Below are 22,498 nucleotides of genomic sequence, written 5' to 3'. Positions count from 1 at the left end.
AGAAATGTTCTGAGGAGGCCATATGTATGATGTATACCCACCCAGTGCTTGCTCTTGGCCACCATTCCCATGTGACTGCCTCATACTTGCCACCGTGGTCCCTCTGGGAGGTGGGAAGGACTGAGTATCATTTGAATTGAACCTAGGCCAAAGGATGTTTTGTCCAGAGAAAGAAGTAGAAGGCAGAGGGTTCTGGACAGAGAGCAATATGAGAGCCCATACCGAAGTGGGGCTGGGACATACAAGCACTGCCCTTGGACATCTAAAAGGAATTCCTTCCTATAGAGCTATAGAGATCAGAGTGGCAGAGGCAGATTGGGAGCAGTTCAGGGCCATGCTGACAAGTGTACTTTCCCCTCTCCCAGTCCTGGCAAGTCATCGGGGTGTTATTGAGACACTGTTATGTAATTTGACTTCATATGCGTCTTGGTTTGTTTGTTTTGAAACAGGATCTAACTCCAGATTATCCTGGAACTCACTCTGTAGCCCACGTTACAATTCTACCTTAGTTACTGGGATTAGAATTATTAGTTATCATATCCAGTAAAGGCTTCATATATGGAAAGGCTTCATATATTTTATATACATACATACATACGTGTGTGTGTGTGTGTGTGTGTGTGTGTGTGTGTGTGCATAAAGGGCTTGTTTAAAACTAACTGTGGTAATGTGTCTTAAAAGACGATAGGGAATTTGACACCTACTTAGCACAGGATCCATTGACTGAACAAGAATTATTTAAGACTTTGGATGCTTTTTTTATTTCTTCTGTGTCCTTCTATTTGACTATTACTAAACTAAATATATAAAATTATCTTTCTTTTTATTTTATATGTTTTTTTTTATGCCATGCTTTACAGAAAGTGATAACAATGACAGCCCCAAACGTGTCAGAGTGACTCCAAGTCCAGCTTTCTTCCCATCTGTTGTCTTTGGTACAGATACTCAGAGAGTGAATTCCCTTAAAGCAGAGTTTTGATTCTTGAAGTTATATTAGAAAAGAAAGAAAGAAAGAAAGAAAGAAAGAAAAGGTGACTTTCAGAAACTGAGAAAATGCTTGCTGCAGAATCTACACACTATAGGAGTATCCAAGGACCGTTCTTGGGCTTAGCAATTTAGATAAAACACGTGGTTGTCTTCCAGGAAGGCGTGTTGTCACTAGGCGCTAGTCCTCTGTAAGCACAAAGCGCTGTGGTGGACCCCAAAGATGTGAATATACACGAATCCACTTCCTTCACTGCAAGGAAAGGAAAAGTGCTTAAAACAGAGGTGTTGCTATGAGGATTTAAAAAAAAAAAAAGTATGCAGGAGGCCTTGTAGGGTCTCGGTTCATCTTGGCCTTTGCAAAAACAATGGTGTTGTATTTGCACCTAAATGTAAGTAAAAGAGATTAATAAGATAAGGTAGTTTGGTGGGGAGGAAGGCTAAGAGAGAAGCAGGGATGGGACAGCCTGCCCTGTTACCCAGAAGCACAGATCCATTGAGCTATTTCATAATACCTGTGCTGCTAAATGTGGATGTAGATGTGGAAGTGTGGGGGGATAAAGATGAGGAACTATTTTTTTGAAGTATATACATGTAATTTTAAAGGGTTTTATTTTTGAGATAATAATTTCTAAACAGATAGCTGGAAAGCAGGGAGGTGAACAGATAAGCAGTGAGCACCGAATAGGAGATATTGAAGGCTGGAACTAAGTATCTTGAGGGAAGAGTTATGGTTTCTTAAAAGAGACTAAAGAGCAATTGTGACCATCATCAGGGTCAGAAGGACTACAGATATTCTTCTCTGCAGCAGGAATAATAGCATGATTGTCTTAGATAGAAGTAAGCAGAGGATGGTTTAAATCTTAGGCCTAATATTACCAATATTGTGACTCCATAGGCTGCTTTGTAAAGTCCAGCTTTTCATAGGTCAGAAGATGAAGTTCAAGGGTCATGCTGTTACATATATATATATTTTATGCTAAAATTTTCCCATTCTTAAGATATTATTATTATTGGAATAATGGTAATCACAAATATGAAGTATTTTATAAAGTATTTTTATTCATCCATTGGAAAATTTATTGAGTATTTTGTTTCTGACAAGATTAGATTATCCTCCAGTACCTTTGAATCAAAAAGCTGCATGATAATCAATATATACACACATAGAGCTAATGCTGTATGTGTGTGTATGATAATCAATATATACACACATAGAGCTAATGCTGTATGTGTGTGTGTGTGTGTGTGTGTGTGTGTGTGTGTGTGTGTTACACACACGGTTAGAAGGCTTAAAGATCTACTTGGTAAAGGACTTAAGGGACCAAGGTCAGAAAAGAGCCTAGAGCTGAGCTTAACATTTCTACATTCATCATTTGGTGGTTGGCAACCTGCCGGTCAGAGGTTGAGAAACCAAATACCCATCAATCCATCAGGTAGGCTGCAACTGTAGGATAAAAATTTGAATGTATGCATCAGGAGCAAGAACAAAATGCTTAAAACTCTGTAGGCTTTTAGTTGGTACCAGGAGTAAAGATAGACTAGTCAGCAACAAGTTTCAAAGGCTGAAGTTTAACTCCGAATCGGCTCAACCCCTGATTTAATTCAGTTCATCTGTCCCCACTGTGACAAAATTCAACAAGCAAAATCCTATCCTTTCTAGAGGACAAGACAGAGACTCAACATATATAAAAAGTTTTCATATGTTTTTTTGTTCAGTCAATGGAAATTACATAATAATACAGCATATAAGGATTTTCCACATCCAGACTTAGGCAAGATATTGGCAGAAATAGGCATGGTAAAGTAGAAATTGGAATATCTGTAATTAACGTATTCTAGAAAGGTAAGAGGAATGGGGAAGGTTCAGCAGAGAGCTGGGAGCTGTGTGAAGAAAAGGGAATTTTATAACAGACAATGCAGAGTGGAGAGGAAGAAGAATTAGGGGCACCTAATGGCTTCTGGGAGGGAAAGAACTGGTCTAGGAATGAGCCCTCTGATTAGTTATCTCCTTCCAGTGGTCAGTCCTGAAATAAATAAATATATGTACATATACATATATATTAATCTATATAAATATCATACATGCTGCAAGCAACATTAAACAGACTCCACAATTTATATGTATATATGCTAATATATACATATAATATAATAATAAATTAGGCCATGAATTTAAGAGCAGTGAGGGGGAAGACATGGGGAAGAACCATGAGAGAGGTTGGAGGGAGGGAAAGGAAGGGAGAAATGGCATAATTATTTTTTAAGGAAAAATTTTCAAATATTAAAAGAATTCAATAGAATAAAGAAAAGAACACGCAATGCAGCATACAAAAGCAGGAAATGAAACAAAACATACATCAGAGAAAAGGTTGTTCACACTGCAATATAATATACAGAAGGCTGGAAAATACATCAAATACAGAGAGAGGCATGAGATATGGAGATAGGCAAAACACTAGCAGACATATAGTTGGAGCCCCAGGATGAGAGGGTAGAGGTAAAGTGGAAGCTGTATTTGAAGACATAATGTCCAAAAGTTTTCATAACTTGTTTAGAATTATTGCACCTTTGAAAAATCAGCTAATGTAATTCCTTACTAAAAGGATAAAAGAAAAATTCTGTGATATATGAATAGTTGTATAAATGATGCTTTTGACCAAACAATACATATTCATGACATAAAAAATGTCTTGGCAAAGTAAAAACAGAACTTCTTTATTCTGAATAAGGATATCTACACAAAAATCATAAGGCATATACCATTCTGAACATGTTTGTCACTCCCGTTATGTACATCATGTTGAAACTCCTAACCAACGTAACAGATTAAAAATAAATTTCAAATACAAATTTTAGAAAGAAAGTTGACTTCATATACAATTACATGTGTTTAGAAAATCAACGGAATCTATAAAGTATTAAAATTTAACAAGATAGGAACTTAACAGGATTGCTACGGCAAAAGAAAATAAAATTCAATTTCACATCTATAGGCAGAAACGTTTGCTTAGAAAGTAACACATTGTCAATAGCATGATTTCCAGTATTATCAGATACAAAAATCATGATATGAAAGACATGGACGTGAGAAGCACTAAAACATTAGTGAGTGTATCGATGTCATAAGGAAATACCGGAAGACTCAGTGGTAAATTTGACAGTTCTTCCCAGTGTTCTGTAGATTCAGTGCAGTCCAGTTCAAATTGTAGTAAATACATGTGTAAGAATTGGAGATCGGAAGTCATTTAAATCGTACATGGAAAGAGACAATGATAAGACAACCTTAAAAGTAAACATACAACCAACAAATACCAAAGCTTCTACAGACTGCTTGAGAGTAGGGTAATCAGAGCATCTAGAACCAAACGTCCTTGCATGGGCAGTTTGTTAGCTACAGTGTTGGCCCTGCAGAGCTGTGACTAGGGTGTGTTATTAAATGAAATAGTGATAATTGGCTATCAAATGGAAATTTTGTCACCTTACTTATTTCTAACATAAAAATAAATTCCACATAGATTATATATCTAAGCAGGAAGTGTAAAATACAAAGGTTTTAAATAATAGATGATCTGAGATTGGCAAATATTCTTAATAGGACAGCAGAATCAGTGTAACCATAAAGGGAAGGTTTGTAATTTAGGCTACATTAAAATTAAGAATTTTCATTAAAATGAGTAAAAATGCAAGCCTCACGTAATTTTAGTTCCTGCAGCATAGGACTTATATCAAAGTATGTAAAGAATTTGTAGATCAACAAAACAGAGACATGCTAACCAGAAATTGCTAAGGATTATTGGATGGGCTAGAGATGGGTCGGTGGTTAAGATCTGTACTTACTCTTTCTGAGGCTCTGGGTTCAACTTTTAGCAGCACATGGCAGCTCACAAACATATGCAGATCCAGTTCCAGGAAGTCTAACCCCATCTTCTGGCCTCTGCCCGTAGCAGACATCTGACACATAAAATTATCTGCAGGCATAGCACCCATACATATAAAAAGTAAAATGCTTCTCAAATTTAAGAAATTATGCCTGCTGCCTGCCACAGTTGGTCCTACTACCATACCACAGGCATATGGTAGGGAAGATGGTAGGATATAGATGAGGAAAAGCCTGGGCTAGTTTAGGGGGTGATGCCCACTAATAGCACAGCCTCTCCTCTGGGACCAGTAGTTAAGAGCCCTGTGGCAAGTGCTACATCTTGTCTCTCTAGCCCATGATAGATACGTGAAGAGTCTTGGTCTCAAGGGCAAGGCAATTGGACTGACCTGGTCACCTTCTAAGTTTGCCTTATGTGTGTGTGTGTGTCTGGAGAAGGGGTTAAGATGACCGAGTGTTATCTTTTTAATCATTTAAAATTTTCATCACTTATAAAGGGGATTCTGCACATACTAACTCCCTTTGTGGATAACTCAAGTTTATCAGTCTTGTGTAGTAGGAATAGAAAGTAACACTGATTTCTGAGAGAAATACCAAATTTAGCAGGAGAACCAGCCCACGATGAGGGAAAAAGAGGATGGGTATGCAGCATGTACTGAAGAGAAATGTGGGTCCAGAAGCCATGCACAACACACCATTGCAACAGCATCCCTAAGGGTTGCAAAGAAGGTGAATATCCTAAGGTCTGAGGGGAGAGGACCTCAGAAATGCTGTCCAAGGACCACACGGCAGGTACAAGTTAGCTGCTGCTCCATGAAGACTGCTTTGAGAGGCTGTTGAAGGCACTTCCAGTCTACCTATGCAAAGAGATAGGAGTGTGGGGCTCCCAGGTGGTGGAAGCTTCTAGAAGATAGTAGTTATACTTCTGAGAGCATTGTTTCCCTGAAACTGAGCTCACCAAATGGGTGTGGAGTTGAAGCTTCTGGACAAACAAGGAGAGACAGCCATCAGGGCATAGGGCCCACCAGGAACCAGTGCCCTTCTGTCAGAACCAGCCCTCTCTCAGTCTCTTCTACTTTTCTTTTTACATCTCCCCCGCCACTCTCCAGAGACCAGGCTCAGGAAAAGCACTCATGCCCAAAACGATACTAGAAGTCTCTCCCTCAAAGCCAGTGACCCCTTTGACTGGTCCCCATTGCCTGTGGAACCCAGGGAGGACGTAAGGCGAAAAGAGAAGATGGGCATCAGATCAGACAGGTAGAGGAGTAGAACCTTCTGGAATGGCCGAATCTTGGAGTCTCTCTTCTCCCGGCAGTTCTTGAGATGTGCCAGTACTTTCCTTTGGAGACCCTGTAATTCTCCTTTTCCTCTCTTTTTTCTGTACTGTTTATTTACCTAAGCTTTTATTCTTTTTTTTTAAGCTCTTTTAGCCACGTGTCCTTCACTGTGGTACAACCTTGGGCCTTTCTCCTAGTCAAGTCTGCTGGCCCCCATGTCACTTCATTCCTCACCCTGCAGCCTGACTCTGTGGGTGAGGGGTCACCTTACACTCCCACTTCCAGTCTCCTGGGATGGGGAAATAGGAATAGAATTAAATAAAACCCAGCCTCAGGGATCTGTTTTTCCTTTCAGTCCCTTTATTGTTTGAAGTTTGGGGCCAGGCATGATTAATCAGTCTAGGTATAGTGGGGCCTTTGACACTCTCCAGGGGAACTCCTGGCCTCGTAGAAACGGGGCCTGCCTTTGGCTCTTAGACTGAATTCCAAGCTTTGGGCTGTCAATGTTCAACTAACCCCACAAAACCTCTAGGAGTTCGCGAGGGAACCAAAATCCATACCAAGCAAGGAGGTGCAGTCAGATGTCAGAGAAAGGGGAACTTGCCTGCTGATTATGGTCTTTCTCTTTGATGTGTTAGCCCTGTGTCCTTAGCTCATGGGTCCTGAGGAATCTAAGCCTTCCTATGTCCGCTTGTGGTCCTCCTGATGTGTCTTGGGTTGCATTGTCAGGACTACTGCTTCCTTTTTCCATCTCCAGGAAGAGAAACTGCAGATAATCTTTTAAACGAAACCATTTGTCTACTGGCAAGGGAAATTCTGCTAGAGAAAACCAATGTCTGTTTTCCCTGGAAGAGAGTATTAATAGGCCTGTGTCACAGGTCCAGGGCTGTGTGTCTCACACATAGTGACAGCCTAGTTGAGCTTGCCCAGGACCGAGGCTCTGGACATAATGATGCAGAAGAAAGAAGACTACCTTTTCTAAACCTCCCTGGAACTTGTGTCAGCCGCCCCTGTAGCAAAAGAGGGATAGCACGTGTGCTGTGAGCATCCTCCTGGCCAGGAAGACCCAAAGAAATGGTTCACTGAATGGCTATGTTTTACAAAGAGAAAGTGGGAAGTCGGAGAGTGCAGGAAGTACGGCCCAGCAGTACTGAATGAGGAGCGGCTCTGTGCCACCTCTGTTGAGAGGCTTCTCTGAGAGCTTTTCTCCCTTGAGGAAAGGATGAGGCTCACCTCTGGGGGGCACTTGTGATGTGGAGGCTTGATGACCTGCCTCAGGGTCATGGTCAGAAAACACAAGGCTTTTCCTCCTGCTTCAGACGTCCTTCTGAGTTTTCTCCAGTACCTTCAGCCCAAAATACGCAGGGCACTCGTACAGCACGTAGTGAGAAGCGTTTCCTGTACCACATTGAACACAAATACTGAGAATAATGGCTGAATGAAGTAGAAGGCAGTATTCTTAGCCTGCAGCTGAGAAACCTGGGGCTCTGAGAGGTGTGTTTCCGTGTAGAGGTTAACACAGCGAACTGAGGTAGAGCCGAGGATTGGGTTTAGATCTGACTGACATCAGACCGAGACCAGCCAAGTTCTTCAGCGTGCAGCCCCATCTGCTTCGGCTGCTAACCCAGCAGACTCCTCAAGCAACCACTCTTCTCATTTGTGCCTTGTCTTAATATCTCTTGTCTAAAGATCTATCCAAAACGCCCCCCTTTTTTCAAACTCTTCCTTGCTAACTGATGTAAAGCACATCGCTACGTGGAGGCTACGCCTGTAGGTCCAGGGCCACTAAAGGCGGTAAGCAGTACGCGAGCCGGGAACTAAGCCAGAAACGTAAAAACACATAGGCTGAGGCACACAGAGACATGGGTCACAAGAGGGCCGAGTTTATTGTGCTCAGGGGAAGCTCATATAGGGTTCTGGCCATGCCCCAGCTCTCGGGATCTTTCAGCTGCAGCCCCACCAGCCTGCCATCAGGGTCTCCTGCTCAGAGCAGCTGCAGGCTGCTCAGAGCAGAGGAAAACAAGTTGTTCTGCTCAGAGCAGCTGCAAGCATAGGAAAAACAAGCTGCTCACAGGGAATTCAGGGTCCGGGGGTCCACAGCCCCCAATAGCTCCCAACAAATTGGCATAGTTCTTCCTACCTCATTTGCCTCTGGAACCCCCCCTGGCTCTCCGAGACAGGTCAAGTTTGGAGGCCCCCCTCCCGTGAGACTTAGCTCATTGACGGACTGTTTTGTCAGTATCTCCTGGTGTCCCTTCCACACCCAGTAGATTGGAATCTTGTAGAACAGAGGGAAGAACTTCTATCTTTAGTTTTCTAGCACTTGATACTGGACGTCTGGATTATTATTAGGGATCAATAAGTAATTGTGTTAGTCAGTTCATTTGCAAGATATCAACAATCAACTGAACGATTTCGAGTTGCAGTTTTGAATCCACTTAAGGTCATATTCCATAGTAAACATTTGTGGTACTTAAGTGAATTTTCTTATTTTTTTTATTAAAAAAACTAAAAAGTAATTTTTGCGAGTTAACTTGAGTAGGATTGGATTTCAACATGACACTTTACTGTGCATGACCCCTGTAAGTCTTTTATAAAGGAATGGATGATGAGGTACCTGTCGTCTGGATGGCCTGTTGAGGTTAGGAAGAAATCAAACTTTTTGCTTTTTCCTAACTAGGGATTTTGCTAGTGTTATTTAAGTCTCACATTTCCAAGCCATTACACATTAGCCAGCCTTTGAGATTTGATCTCTCTGGGTAGAGATGAGGAACAAAGGAATAAGACCCAATTATCTGAGGGTCTGTTCTTGGTTTTCTGTTTCCTCAACTGCCATTAGGACTTCGTATTGGTTTCTCATTAGTTCCAATTATGGAAGAGTCTGTCAGTAAGACAAAAGTTATTAACACCATCACAAATTGGATTGCAGTTTATATGATGCTTTGGGTAATTATGACTTTTGCACATTTGAATTAACTTTTTGAGTTACTCTTACTAATGGCAGTGTTTACAACATTAGCCTGAATTGTTGCACTATCTGATATATCCCCCACCTCTGAATTATTCTGTCATGAACTGTATATTAAGGACAGGAAGCAGATGTCTGGTCTAACTGCAAAAGATGGAGTCAGTCTGGCAACATGTACACCAAGTTAGAGTAGTGTCTGAGCTGCCATGCCAAGCCCTGTTTCCAGCACTAGGAGTGCAGCACTGTGGTGATGGCAGGAAGGAAGATGAGCATGTGGCAGAACCTGTTCCAGGTCATGGAAGCCCACGGGCTACCAACTATTATCTTTCTAATCTGACAGTTCAGGAAACTGAGGCATAAGAAGGTTTTAAGATTTCACTTATTTGTAAGACTTGAAAGTGTGCCATCCAATCCCAAAGCTCTCTCTCTTCTTAAACACTATACCCAAGGGGCTCAGCTATCTCCAGATTTACTACACTCCAGGCCCTGGAGTGGGGCAAGGGCATTGTCAAGGTGTGTGAAATCTCCCTAGACTTAAATCATAGGGATTGTTAAAATTCAGCTATACTTTTTGAGAACTTTGTATATGAGTATTACTTCTGTATTATTTCTTTCCTTTCTTCCTCCTCCCGTCCAACTCCTTCCATGTTCCCATCACTCCCAAATTCATGACCTCTTGTTTGATTATTATTAAGTAGTTATTAATAATCATATGTGTACACACACACAAGCATGGATATATAATCTACTGCATCCATGTTGCATTGCTCATATGTACTTGAACATAGGACTTTTTTAAAAAATAAATGTAGTTTAGGATTTGTCTTTTGGGTGAATTCTAGAGCACACTTCTTTCAAAGTCAAGATTTTGAAGAACACTTTAAGAACACTATGACTGTAGATTCCCTTTTAGCTGCTTCTCAGCATATATCCGTCTCCAGGTTAACACTGTGGACTTAGTGTAGTAGCATAGTGACAGCCAATTCTGAAAGACATTTTATTCAACTATGCCTTCTGGGACTATCATTGTAAGTAACTAAAATAAAAAGATGGGGTTGGTGTTTTTGTTTTTGTTTTAAAAGCACTATGAATTAGTGCAGGGTAGGCTAGGTGGGAGGCAGATGTATCTGGATATGCCACGCAACTCTCCTGTTGTTAATAGTGATGACCTTGAGAAAATTATTTCCAAAACATTTTTCTGAGGTTAGAAGGCTAGATCAACAGGAGCATATGCAGTTTTTACAGACAGGACTTCATATCTTAGCACCCACATCAGGCTGCTAACACATGCCTGTAAGTCTACCTTCAGGGGAACTGTTGCCCTGATTTGGCCTCCACATGTTCCTGCATACTTGTGGAGTTCTCTCTCCCTCTCTCTCTTTCTCTCTCTCTCTTTCTCTCTCTCTCTCTCTCTCTCTCTCTCTCTCTCTCTCTTTCTCTCTCTTTCTCTGTGTGTGTGTGTCTATGTCTCCCTTTCTCTGTCTCTCTCTCTCTGTCTCTCTCATACACAATTAAAAATAAAATAAATCTTAAAGGAAAACTTTTCCCATTCCCTCTATTTGTAGACCAGCCTGGCAATAATCACCTCAAGACTGCTATACAATTTCTATTTGCAAAGTGTAAGGAACAAAGCAATCTTCCAATAATCAAAAGAAGTGTTATTTTTTATAAGTAGTTTTTGACATTTTTTTAAAGGTGGTGTATGAGGTTCTGTTAATTTTACTGTTGTATATGACAAATCTTTTTATTTTAATTTTTTTCATAAAATTCCAGAATAGTTGTCCATGATGAATGTGCTATTGTCATCTAAAAAGTACTTTAAGGGTTTATATGAGTTGTTGCGACAAGTCATCCATTCATTCAGCAACAGTAGAAGAAGATTATATACCCCTACACAGTCAAAATTCTATATACAATCAATACATGTTAATTAAAGGAAAGGTTTTCTGGGTCTCAGCTTGTTCATCATGCAGCAGAGAAAGACAGCTATGCAGATAAAGAAAAGAATAGATACAACTATAGAGGATCAGACTCAGCCTTTAGGGCACAGAAGGTGTCCTGCCTGGCTGGCCTGCTTAGCAGACACAGAGGGACATGATCCAGAAAGGTTTAGATACAGGGAGCAATATAAGGAAATGCTCAATGAAATAGACATTTCCCATTCAAACCACCAAAGGGAGCAAAGGGTACATGCTCCAGGATCTGTGAAAGAGACTACAGGGAATCCTGTTTGTTCAGACACTGATGTAGCCCCTTGATTGCATGGCTCTCATTTGATCAGAACCATTGTCAATCTGGACTTGTCAATCTCCACAGCACTTTTGTAAATTTGTATTATCAATGTCTATCAAAATGGAAAAGGTACCATATCTATATTTCAAAGCATTACCCAAAATGAAAGTATTAGGAAATACATCAAACTAAATAACAATTATTGCAATAACAAAATGATAAAAGAAACAGCAAACATGCATACAGTGTGAAGTTTGGGCTAACCTGTACTACCTGATAAATCGCTAGTATTATTTGGGGATTTGAATTTAAATTAACTAAAATTGAGTAAAATAGAAATTTAGTTGCTCAGTTTTGCAAGCCATATTTCAGTTGCTCAGTAGTGACGTGGAGCTGCTTGCTGATTGCTGAACTGGACAGTTCCAACACAGAACATATTCGTGTACGAAGATTGTGCCACTAGATAGGACTGACCTAAGCATTTTAAATATGTTAGCATGTATAAACAATCCTATGAGGAAGGTGTTTTCTAACTGCATATATGTGAAAACTGAGGCATAAAAAAAGGATTTGAACTGTAACTAAAGTTACAGGATGAATGAATCTTTAAATACTTCTCCATTTTGTCAACCCATTACATTAGGTTCTATATAGCATAAATATTAATCAAAATTATAGAATTGTGTGTCCAAATGTAGACCAGAGTTAGGCCTCGAGCAGAAGAAACATCTTTGCTAAGTTTTCACCCATCCAGGACCTTGCAGTTGCCCCTAGATAGATGTTCTACACAGGAGTCTGGTGGTCCGTGCGGAATAGTCTTCCCACGAATGCCAACTTGCCTTCTAGCTTAGTCAAACAACTCATTTGATTGACCTTATTAGTCAGCTCATTCCTTCTAATGGCTGAAACAAGAGTTGTGATGAAGTCCCAAGACATGTTCAAAATTCACCTTTTGTCTTTTTCTGTGAAGGGTCTCAGATTGTTCCGTCAAGAGAATCCTCTTTCCAGATACCAGCACTTGAGACACAGAGACTCAGTAAATCCTTGTGTGAGCCCTACCTCTGCCTCTGAGTAGCATGTGATGAATTACTTCACATCTCTGAAATTCAGTTCTTTCAAACCGAACTGGAATAAAGGATGCAGTGTTGGCGGGTGCTTGCAAACGCTAAAGTACTGTTATATAGCTATAAAGTGGGACATAATTATAACACAAATGCTCGATCTTGGGATGTTTTTCTTCCATATGACCCTATAAAAATTTCAAAGCAGTTGTGGTAGGATAAATTACAGGATAATGGACTCTTAAATCATAACATTTGCAAAGTCTTTAGATTTTCTGTTTGTGAGTACGGTAGGGGCTCAGCGAATGTCTGCATGGAAGATGGATGGGGTGCGGGAGCAGAGTGTGGAGGTGCAGCAGAAAATTACCCCTTGTTCTCACTTTTCCTTTTAAGTTTTGTTTTGAACCATGTTCCTTTATATGAACTACGCCAAATTTCGAGAAGAGAGAGAGAGGGGGGGGGGGAGGGAGAGAGAGTCCGTAAGTGGGAGGCACTGAGCTGGTTCCTTGAATCAGTAAGCTTATTTTCTTCATATTTATTTTTCAAAAGAACACAAAAGATATTTGTTTGTTAACAACAAAAAAAGTCAACTGAGCAGTCACCAATTGTTAGGCATTGTGCAAGGTTCAGAGGGCACACCTGGTTTAAAAGGTGACTATTTTTTGCTCGGTGCTTATTTCTTGAGTTGTTTATTCTCCTGGTCAGCAAGCTTTCTGAGGAATTCAGAATAAACTGACACCGTACATTGTATGAAGGACCCCAGCATTGTGGAAGGCTGTGCTAGCCAGAGTCTCATCCCATGAATCATTTCCCGGTGTAGGAGTGTGACCTGTAGGTTTCTTCAGAAATGTGTTTATTCAGAAAGCAGAAAGGCTTCCCAACTCACCATCTCTTGCTATTCCCTGATTATAATTGGACCTCTTGTCTTGGGGGCAGCCCTTCCAAGCTCTACGAGGCCTCAGGAAAAGGAAAATGGCACCGTTCAGATTGATGTGGTCTCACGGAGTGCATTACCTGTGAGCTGCTGTTGAGTTCATGAAGGCACCCAGCAGTATAAAGAACCTTCCCCAGTGGAAAACTTGTTAGAGCAGCTTCTTGCTGGTTTTAACCAAGTGTGGCTGGTGTCTGTCTCAGGATGGAGAGTAAGGGTCCTGAAAGAACAGTTCACTCTTAGGTTTCCAGCAGGTGTATTAGAAGAAGACCTGAGTATAGTATGTACTGAGAACAGCTGAGGAAGAACCATGATTTGGTTCCATTCTCTCATTTCACAAATACGGGGACAAATTCAAATTCTTGGCAGAATTGAGGGTTACTAAAACTCGGATGTTTCAAGTTGTTGACTAGGGCACTCAGTATGCTCCACAGTACACAACATTTCCAATATCATTTACCTTATATATGACAATTAAATTGAGACCAGAAAATGCGAAAACAATGAGAAATCATGGGCTTCAGAGCCCCAGAGAACAATGTCAAATATTGGCGCTGGTTGTTGTATCTGCATGACCCCAAAGACTGAACACTCTGATTCTTTGTTCCCATGGAAAGAAAGCATATTTACCACTTACAGAACTTTTTGCAATTATGAATAATTTGCGAACATTAAATACAGAGTATGAAAAGAGCTTACCATGGTACCCAGATTATCTTAGGTATCTGATGTTTGCGTGAAGCAGCGGAAGATATGGTGGATTCTTTAGAGGTAGTTCACGTGAGGGTGATGGACGTGAGGATGGTGTTGGTGACAGTGACAAGTCAACTGCGGGTTAGACATCTGTGTTGTGAATACTGTGTCAACATCAGCACACTGATTTTATTATCTTTCTTACTTTATAACAGATGTTTATTTCCAGATTCTACTATTCTCTCATTTTAACTCCCTAGTTGTTACATTCTAAGCGTAGATAAATCCATAGTGACTACTAACTAGGGGACACAAGGTCAAACTCCATCAATTTCTTCTTTCCTCATCTTTGAGACTTCTTAGAATGGAATGACCTTGTAATGTTGGAATTCCTGCACTTCACACAAATGGAACCAGTTAGTGAGGTCCACTGGCAGGAATCCCTGAGCTCTTTGTTACACTAAGGCCCAACAGTTGTCTGCCTACTTTCTGTCAGGGATCTCACACCAATACTTTTGAGACCCCAGTATTTTGAGATGTTTAGACAGTAAACATTAGCTCCCTGGCCTTGGAGAAAAACCTGAGTCTTCGTCGTGAAGAACCCACACTTGGGAGTCATAATATCTTAGTATAAACCACAGCCCTGCTTCTAAGAGCCCTGTGCCCTGATGATGTTTCCTTTCCTTCCTAAGCCTCCGTCTCCTCATTTGTAAAATGAGAATAGTAATAGTCCCAGGCACATTAGTAGATTGTTTTACAGAGAAAATAAAACACATTGATGGCAAGGTCATACAAAAGAGACAGTTAAAATTTGCTCAGATTTTGAGGTTCTTTCTGTTCCAAAGTTCCAATGTCCTAAACAGGTGACTCTGAACACACTGGAAAATGTCAGCACTGTGTGTTTGAGTAGGGATTTCATACGCAGACATGTCAGCCAGATACTGCACCTACGAAGCTACAGGCCAGTCTTCCAGTGAGGAGAAAAGGGCTGAGTTACTGTAGTCTGGGTGTGAAGGACACTTGAAGGTACAGGAGCCATTGTGACTTTTTCCACAGAGCGGACAGCCATGAAACTGCATCTTCCATGTGAGCCCTGGCTTGGATGAGGGTATCTTCTTTCCTCTAGCCCCTACATCTCCTGGAAGGGCTGATCTTGACTGCAACTATGCATTGTGTTCTACAGGGACAGCCTCTATCTTAAAGAACAGAACAGTAAGCTTGATCTGAAAGCAGATAGGTTCAAGACCTCAGTTACCTCCTTGGTGGGATTGACAGAGGCTTTGGAAGAACTAGACTTGCCATGCTGTTGGACATCTGAGCAGCTGGGCTGGAAGGTGGACTTGGGAAAAATGTTGGAGCCAGTTACTGCTCCCCCAAGTCAGTTCCTCCTTTCCCGCTTTGACAAGCAAGTGAGTTCATCAATATCTGCAAACTTGTTGCCTGTTGTGACATCTCCTATTTTGCCTTTCGCTTAGCAAGTCTTGGAGAATCTGAACTTGAGACTTATAGTTTCTGCATGGGGGACTTATACTTCTAGGTTGAAATTCTTCATTTAATGTTCTCTCTACCCCACCAGCCTGTGTGCATGGGAGTGCAAGGTCTTGTCTAATTAATCGTGCGTTTATAAGCACTCTTCCTCTCAGTCTGCGCCCTGGCTAGCAACTACTGTGGACATGTGAGTAAGACAGTGCTAACTTCTTACAACCTTTATCGAGAAATTTGATATTTCAAAATTCCCAGTATCTTGTGCTGGCATAGTCAAGGTCCAGAGATTATTGGACAGGGAGACGACAAAGTTTCTAGAAGATCAGAAAAATCCTTTCTGAGGAAGTAGCGCTCACTGAAGACTAACCAAGAGTTGATCTGGGAGAGGGGTTGAAGAATAGCAGCATAGTGGTCCAGGCAGAGAAAGGAGCACGAACAAAGGAGGTATGAACAAGTGAGCGTCCTGCAGAGCAGATTGAGAGCAGGGGAGTGCAGGCGATGCGTGAGCTCAAGCTGTTCTCTCCGCATCCCAGGGCCTGCCCTACCCTGCTCATCTGTCATCTCTTCCTACTGTCATCATGCAGATTTGCATGTCACTGGCTCCTACAGCATGCTGCACCAAAAAGAAAAACAGAAGAAGCAACGGTTCTAGATGGATATTTGAGTAAATGAAGGTGGGGGAACTCTTACTAACTATTGTGTGTTAGCAACCTCTCTTGCTATCCCATTACCTTGGAACCCAGGGAGCTGTATGGACACCGCTCCCCCACACCCTCGCTTGTTGCTGGGACGCTCCTTGCTGCATGGCGTTCTTAGAATAGGAACTCACCTTTCACACTTGGAGCTTTGTGAGGAAGTAGAAATAAGAACGGAGGCAAGAATGTCAAAAAGATTCAGGCATCACCCTGTTCCTTTGCTTTTGCCTTCCTGGGCACTAGGATACAATGAGTTAAATGGGATTCCAGCCAGAAGGACTTGCTTCTTGTTAGCACTTTGACCTTGGACATGTCACTTGGCCTCTGCAGATCGGCTTTTCCTTTGGCGTCTGTCTATGGCATTAATTATATCTGCTAGACAGTGTTAATATCAAGTGATCCTTGTCATGCACAGCATTGAGAATGGGATGTAATGGACACAGATGTTTCATGGCTGCTGCTTTTATGTAAATAATTATAGTTGGTATTGTTCTGACAAGGTTAGATGCCATACATAGACAGAGTCAAGCAAGAACAGAATATGCTTTCTCGTTTGCCCAGGAATAGCAAAGATTTTTTTTGTTCATTTGGTTGGTTTTCCTATTCTATAATCTTTGAAATTACACATGGAATTCTTATCCTTGTTATGTGGCCTTTAAAAAAAAAAAAACGTGCTTTTTGCTTGTTTTTAGATTTCTTGTCTGTCTCTCTCTTAAGAAGATTTTGTTTGGTTTTACTTTCTCACAGGAGTGATTGGAGCAGATGTGAGAGGTCATGGCCTCATCTGTGAAGGACAGCCAGTGACGTCACGGCTGGCTGTCATCTGTGGAACATCTTCTTGTCACATGGGGGTAAGTGTGCCACAAAGGCAAGACCATCCCATACAGTGGCGGCAGCCCTGGGCAAAATCTTGAACTATTGGCTCCTTCACCTCCTCCACTCTTTCTGTCTCTCCCTCTCCCATCCCCACCCTGACTTAGGTTTGGCCAGGTCTTTTTCCAGAGGCCAACTTGTTGGAAAAAGGTGAAAGCGTACTCCGTGAGTGCACCTGGGTCCCAAAGATGACAAAGCCATCCAGACATCTCTCCTCAGCGGGTACCTATATCTCCCCTGAAAAGCCAGTTTGTTTTCCTTGGCCACTGAGCTCTCCCTCCATTGATATAAATCCATCTCCTTGGGAGCGTCCTGATGATCTATAGAATTGGGCTGCATATCATGACTTCAAAAGAACACTGATAAGCAATTTTCACTTTGTTAATTTTTCTCCATGAATTAGTGGGAAGGCTTTTTCCAAGATTGCAGTACAATTTAGTGCCTGCCCTAAAATTTATATCTTTTTTAAATGCATGAGTCTGAAAGCATTCCATTTCGATAAGTACCCATTTCTACCATATTTTTATTTAAAAGTCATTACTCTGTTAAACTGAGATGGACGACCCTTTGGATTTTTCCCAGATGAGTAAAACCAAGGCAAAGTGGAGGAGGAGGAGATGAACAGAGTGGAGTCGGCTACAGGGCAGAGTCTCTGCAAAGAGCGAGTAAAGCTTTTAAAAACTGAGCTTTTCTTCACAACTCAAGGCTCTGTATAACGTTGGCTGGATCTTTCTCTTTTGTCCTGGCTGCTAAACTCTGGGAACAAAAGGACAGCATAGACTCCTCATAGATGAGATAGAATTATAATAAAATATTGTGGCTCAGGGTCCTCAGAAGCGGCTTCGGCTGGAGCTCTTGACACTGCACTTAACTGGCTTTTGAAGTCCCACCCACTGTCTTCCAGCAGCACTGTGCTGGAAGGACAGACCTACAAAGGCTAAATCTGCTCTATTACCAGAAATGAAATATGAAACCGCGAGCCAGCTCTCCTTTCCCTTGATGTGGGTGTAAGCTGCGAGTTTGTCCTCACTGAAATGACTTAAACTCATTTCAATCACTGCTGTCTTCAGTGGGACACAACTTATCTAGCTTCTCAAGTCTGAGTCTCAGACAAGTCCGAGTTTGTCCCTTCCTTGAAGCAGTCAGCCCCTGTGGATGTGAGCTGACATCATAGCTTACCTCACTACCACACTCTTTTCTCAGGGTGTTACTGACTTTCCCTACAGTGTCAAAATTTTCCAAATTAGGAAAATAAGACAGAAAACTCTAATGCTTTCCTCAATGTCACAAAAATGGCAGTTTCGGGAACAAAGAACTTAACAGCTAGCTCTGTATGTTCACAGAGCTCCTCTTTTTCAATACCGCTTGATATCATGAGTGCTGATCACATGCCCAGTGCAGAATGGGGAGATTGTAGGCTTGCTGGTTACCAGATGCAGGTTGTAAAATCTACTTGTATCTCTTTTGGCCCTGTGACCCGAGTGAACCACTCAACCTCTCTAAGTCTCAGGTTCTTCCTCCATCATACAAAAGGCAAGACTGTTCCATACGGTGTTTGGATAATATGCATTTTATCCAATGTGAATATGACATGCACATCGTAGAGATTTAAAAATAATGATGATGTTCCTATAAAAGTGTCCCAGTAACATAAATAGCTCACATGGGACAACGGTTGGGGTTTTAACAAATTTGATGGGCAGCTGCTTTGGGTAGAGTGAATGGCAGTCATAAAATGTCATTTTATTGTCTTGCATTGGGCGAGAAATACAGTCCCCTCCACCACCCTGCTTTGTACTTGCTGCTGGGAAGAGACCTTTAGGCTAGAGGGATTAATCATCAGCTTTAATGCTATGTCAGGAGGGTGAGCCTGTGGTCTTGAGTACCTTTGATCTGTCTCAGGTGCTTGGAATACAGCAAGCAGGCAACAATAACACCTTTGTGAGGTCTAGGAGAGGCACAGGTCTCAGGAAGCACGCCCAGAGAAGCTGAAGGACCCCTTTGTTAAGAGTCTGGCAAATAAAGCCACCAACTCTCAGAGAACATTCACCAACAGAACACAGGTACCAAAGGGACCCTGGTTTGTCAAGAAGTAGTTTAAATGTGACCTAAAGCATTCACACACACACACACACACACACACACACACACACACCCATCTGTCATTTCTGATGTTTCCAAGTCAATGAGTAACTGAGGTAGAAATCCCTGGAATATTTTGCACTGATCCAGGTTGCCTCTTTCTGATTCACCTCAATATAACAAATGAATAAATGAATGGCCAAATCATTTCATATTGGTAAATTCTCTGAAGGACTTCATCTCCACATCCCTGTTACCACCAGGAATGGGGAGAAACGGCCTGAGGCAGAACACAAGACCCACTAATGGGGCCTTTGATATTTTAGAAGATACAAGTGTGGGCTGCACATTTATCTTCTCTGTGCACGATTTAATTAACAAGGGGGAAACGCTGTTCTTTTTTAACTTTATGAAAGCAGAGCAGCTTGCTCAGAGTTAATCACTCCCAACTCTTCAAAATGCAGGATCTCACACAGCAGGGGTTAGCCAGAGGCCAAGAAGTCACAGGGTCAGGGAACAGATCATTGCCATGGCTCCAGCACCCCCTTTAAGGGAGCTGTCAAGTCAGGCCACAGCTCAGCAGCAAGTTCTCCAGTGAACTTGTCTGAAGGGGAGGAGTATTCTCCAGGACAGCTTGGTGGGAGCTGGGAGGTATGGCAGTTTCTCCATCTCACATGAACCCAGGTTCAGGAACATTCTGTCACTAAGTGGACACTGAGTCTCAACGACATAGGCTTCTTTTTCTGGTCTACCTCCTACGGGAATTTAGGTAAATACTTAATCTAACGGTGCCTCGCGTCCTTGCTTCTTCATCTGTTGTATGTGTACAGTAGTATCTTCCCACGGCAGTGTAGAGAGTTAAGTCAGGTCACCTTTATGAACAGCTGACACAGAATAGCGGCTCTACGGTTGCTATTTAAGCTGGTATATTAGGGTTAGAGCATAATCATATGGTAACCACTCAGAATGGGAAGGTATCATAAGAAATTCCTCTTTAGTTTAACATAGGAAATGCTTAGGGATATGTGTTCATAATATTAGTAAGCATACACATCCCCAGGTTCTATCAGCTGAGAGGGCACAAAATTGTACAGATAAAATGAAATGTGTGGGGCCAAGTATTCTAAAAAAGGGGGTATGTTTCACTAATAGTTCTTGGATGTTGAGGGCGTAGTGATGACATTGGATTTTGTAAGGAGCCCATGGCTTCATGGCCAGAGTGCTGACCAGCAGGAGAGAATAAAGCCAGAGACAGTGAGCATCCACTCTGTACTCTCTTCTCTCCTTCATTGAGACAGACCTCTAGAAGATTCCATCTCTGTCCCTACCACCACCTTGCCCTTCTCCTGTGCCCTCAGAAGGAGGGGCTGATCTCTTCCCCATGGCTCTGGAACACACTGAGAAGCATGTGGATTGCCTATAGCCTGACCTCTGTGCTATTGGGAAAGACAGACGGAACCCATGGCTCTGCCGAGTCTGGGCTGCCCTCAGACCATACCATGTGGTTAGAGCTGGGGTCTTTGGGTAGTGTCACTAATGGCTCCCTGCAGCTCTCTCAACCCATCTGAGAAAAATCCTTCCCAAGCTCCCAAAGGAAAGGGTAACTGGGTCTAGCTAGGGGTGCTAGCACCTGCCAGGGAAAAGGGAAATGCCCATTAAACCACAGTGAGGGCTTGGAAGGTAGCTTGAGCCAGTAAAGTGTCTGCCTCCCCAGCGTCAAAACCTTGAGTTCAGTCTCCAGAACCCATGTGAAAATACCAGGCCTGGTAGAGTATGCTTCTAATCCAAGCAGAGGGAAAGCAGAGACAGGGGGTTCGCTGGGTTCCCTGGCCAACCAGCCTAAACTTATTGGTAAGCTCTAGACCAATTGAGAGATCTTGTCTCACAGGAGGTGTACGATGTTCCTGAAGCTAAATCCTGAGGTTGTCCTCTGGCCTCCATGAACACAGGCATACCTGTATAGTATGTAACACCCCACCTACACTACCCCAGAAAGAGAGAGAGAAAGAGAGAAACTTTTAAAAGCCACCGTGATGAGAGTCTTGGCATGCTGACTGGAATGGTGAGCATGTGGGAACTAGTTATCACACACCACTGCTAGGACAGTGTAGAGCACAGCTGAATTGGAAAACGTTTTATCCGTTTCTTAACCAGGTCTGGCTGCAGTGATAGAATGCAGCCGTTTCTTTCCCGTGAAAGCTGGGCTGGGCTGTCTAGCATCATGAGTCTGGAAGCCCACCAGGAACACAGCAGGTGGAAGGTCAGAAACCAAAGCCTCGCGAGACTCTGCCTGGCATCTAGCCTGAGCCTTTCCTCAAAAGACTCCAGCTTGCCCTAGAGAAGTGTAAAAGTAGTGAGGGGAAAAATAGGACAGCCATAGGCAGTTCCCTCTTGAGGAGCCCTAAGTATCTGGGGAGTTGGGTGCTAGGTGTATTTTCCTGGCAAGGGCACAGGGAAAACAGGAGAGGGTAGAATGTTCGAGAGGATGCTCTTGATGAAGTGATACTAACAACAAATACTTTTTGCATTCTCTAATAGCCTTTGAGGATATCCTCGTCATAACTTCATGCATCTAACAGCGTTACCCTATTGGCACACAGGAATGATCTGAAGCTCAGGGAGAAAAGCTAACTATCAAGGTCCTACACAAATTCCTAGGTTTGCAACTCCAACTGTGGGATTCCAGAGCTCCTATGGGCCCTTAGCAGAGATAGGAGACACAGGCTGGATGGTGTCTCTGCATACATGTGTTTTGTGGAAAAGAGGCAAGAGTATCACGAGGCATATCTTTTCCAAAGGCTGATGGGAACTGCAGAGTTGGGCCTGGACCACACTCTACCACAATATCCATTTGCTCTTCTTGACAGCCTTCCAAATCACTGCCGTTCAGGAGGCCACTAGCATAAAAATAAACAGCATCACTTGTCACCGTCCTCCCCTGGGAAGACAACATTTCTAAGACTCTATTTAATCTTTTTTTTCTTCCCCTGCTATTTTGTGATCGCCTACTAAATCTGGCAATTTGAAAACACGCCACCAACTTCCCAACTCATGAAAATGTTTTTTTGTGGAAGAGCATGAAATGAAAAACACATTGGTTTCTTTCCCTTTTTCTATTTAGTGGGCTAATGGCCCTATGGCTGCCGAGGGAGTAAACAGCAGTGATGGAAGGGTTTGTGCCTTCCCCATGGCTCAGTGGGTTGGACTTGATGCTGAAGACAGCCACTATGGGTCTGCACTGAGCACTGTGTAAGATAAAGTACTGCAACATACATGAAGTACCTGGGTCCATGTGGCTTCAACTCAGAATTTAGTAAACTCCCTTGTTACCCCTTTT

The 22,498-nt window shown here is 42.3% G+C and overlaps 1 protein-coding gene across 6 annotated transcripts in view; it reads left to right on the top strand.

Annotated features, from left to right (window-relative positions):
* Fggy (FGGY carbohydrate kinase domain containing) overlaps window positions 1-22,498 on the top strand; it is a 370,316-nt gene that overhangs the window by 190,583 nt on the left and 157,235 nt on the right. For all 6 annotated transcript variants that reach the window (XR_005974359.1, XM_041652162.1, XM_041652163.1 and 3 more), the window contains exon 8: window positions 16,954-17,057. Coding sequence is in view for 5 of the 6 variants with exons in the window: in XM_041652162.1 (XP_041508096.1) it covers window positions 16,954-17,057 (104 nt within the window). In the remaining variant the exon portion in view is untranslated. The remainder of the gene's footprint in view (window positions 1-16,953; window positions 17,058-22,498) is intronic.

This window comes from Microtus oregoni, unplaced genomic scaffold, assembly GCF_018167655.1.
Source record: "Microtus oregoni isolate MIOR12 unplaced genomic scaffold, Mior012 000005F_ref0000423, whole genome shotgun sequence".
Classification (NCBI taxonomy): Eukaryota; Metazoa; Chordata; class Mammalia; order Rodentia; family Cricetidae; genus Microtus; species Microtus oregoni.
Note: the sequence above shows the minus strand (reverse complement) of the source record. Positions and strands in the feature narration are given on the sequence as shown.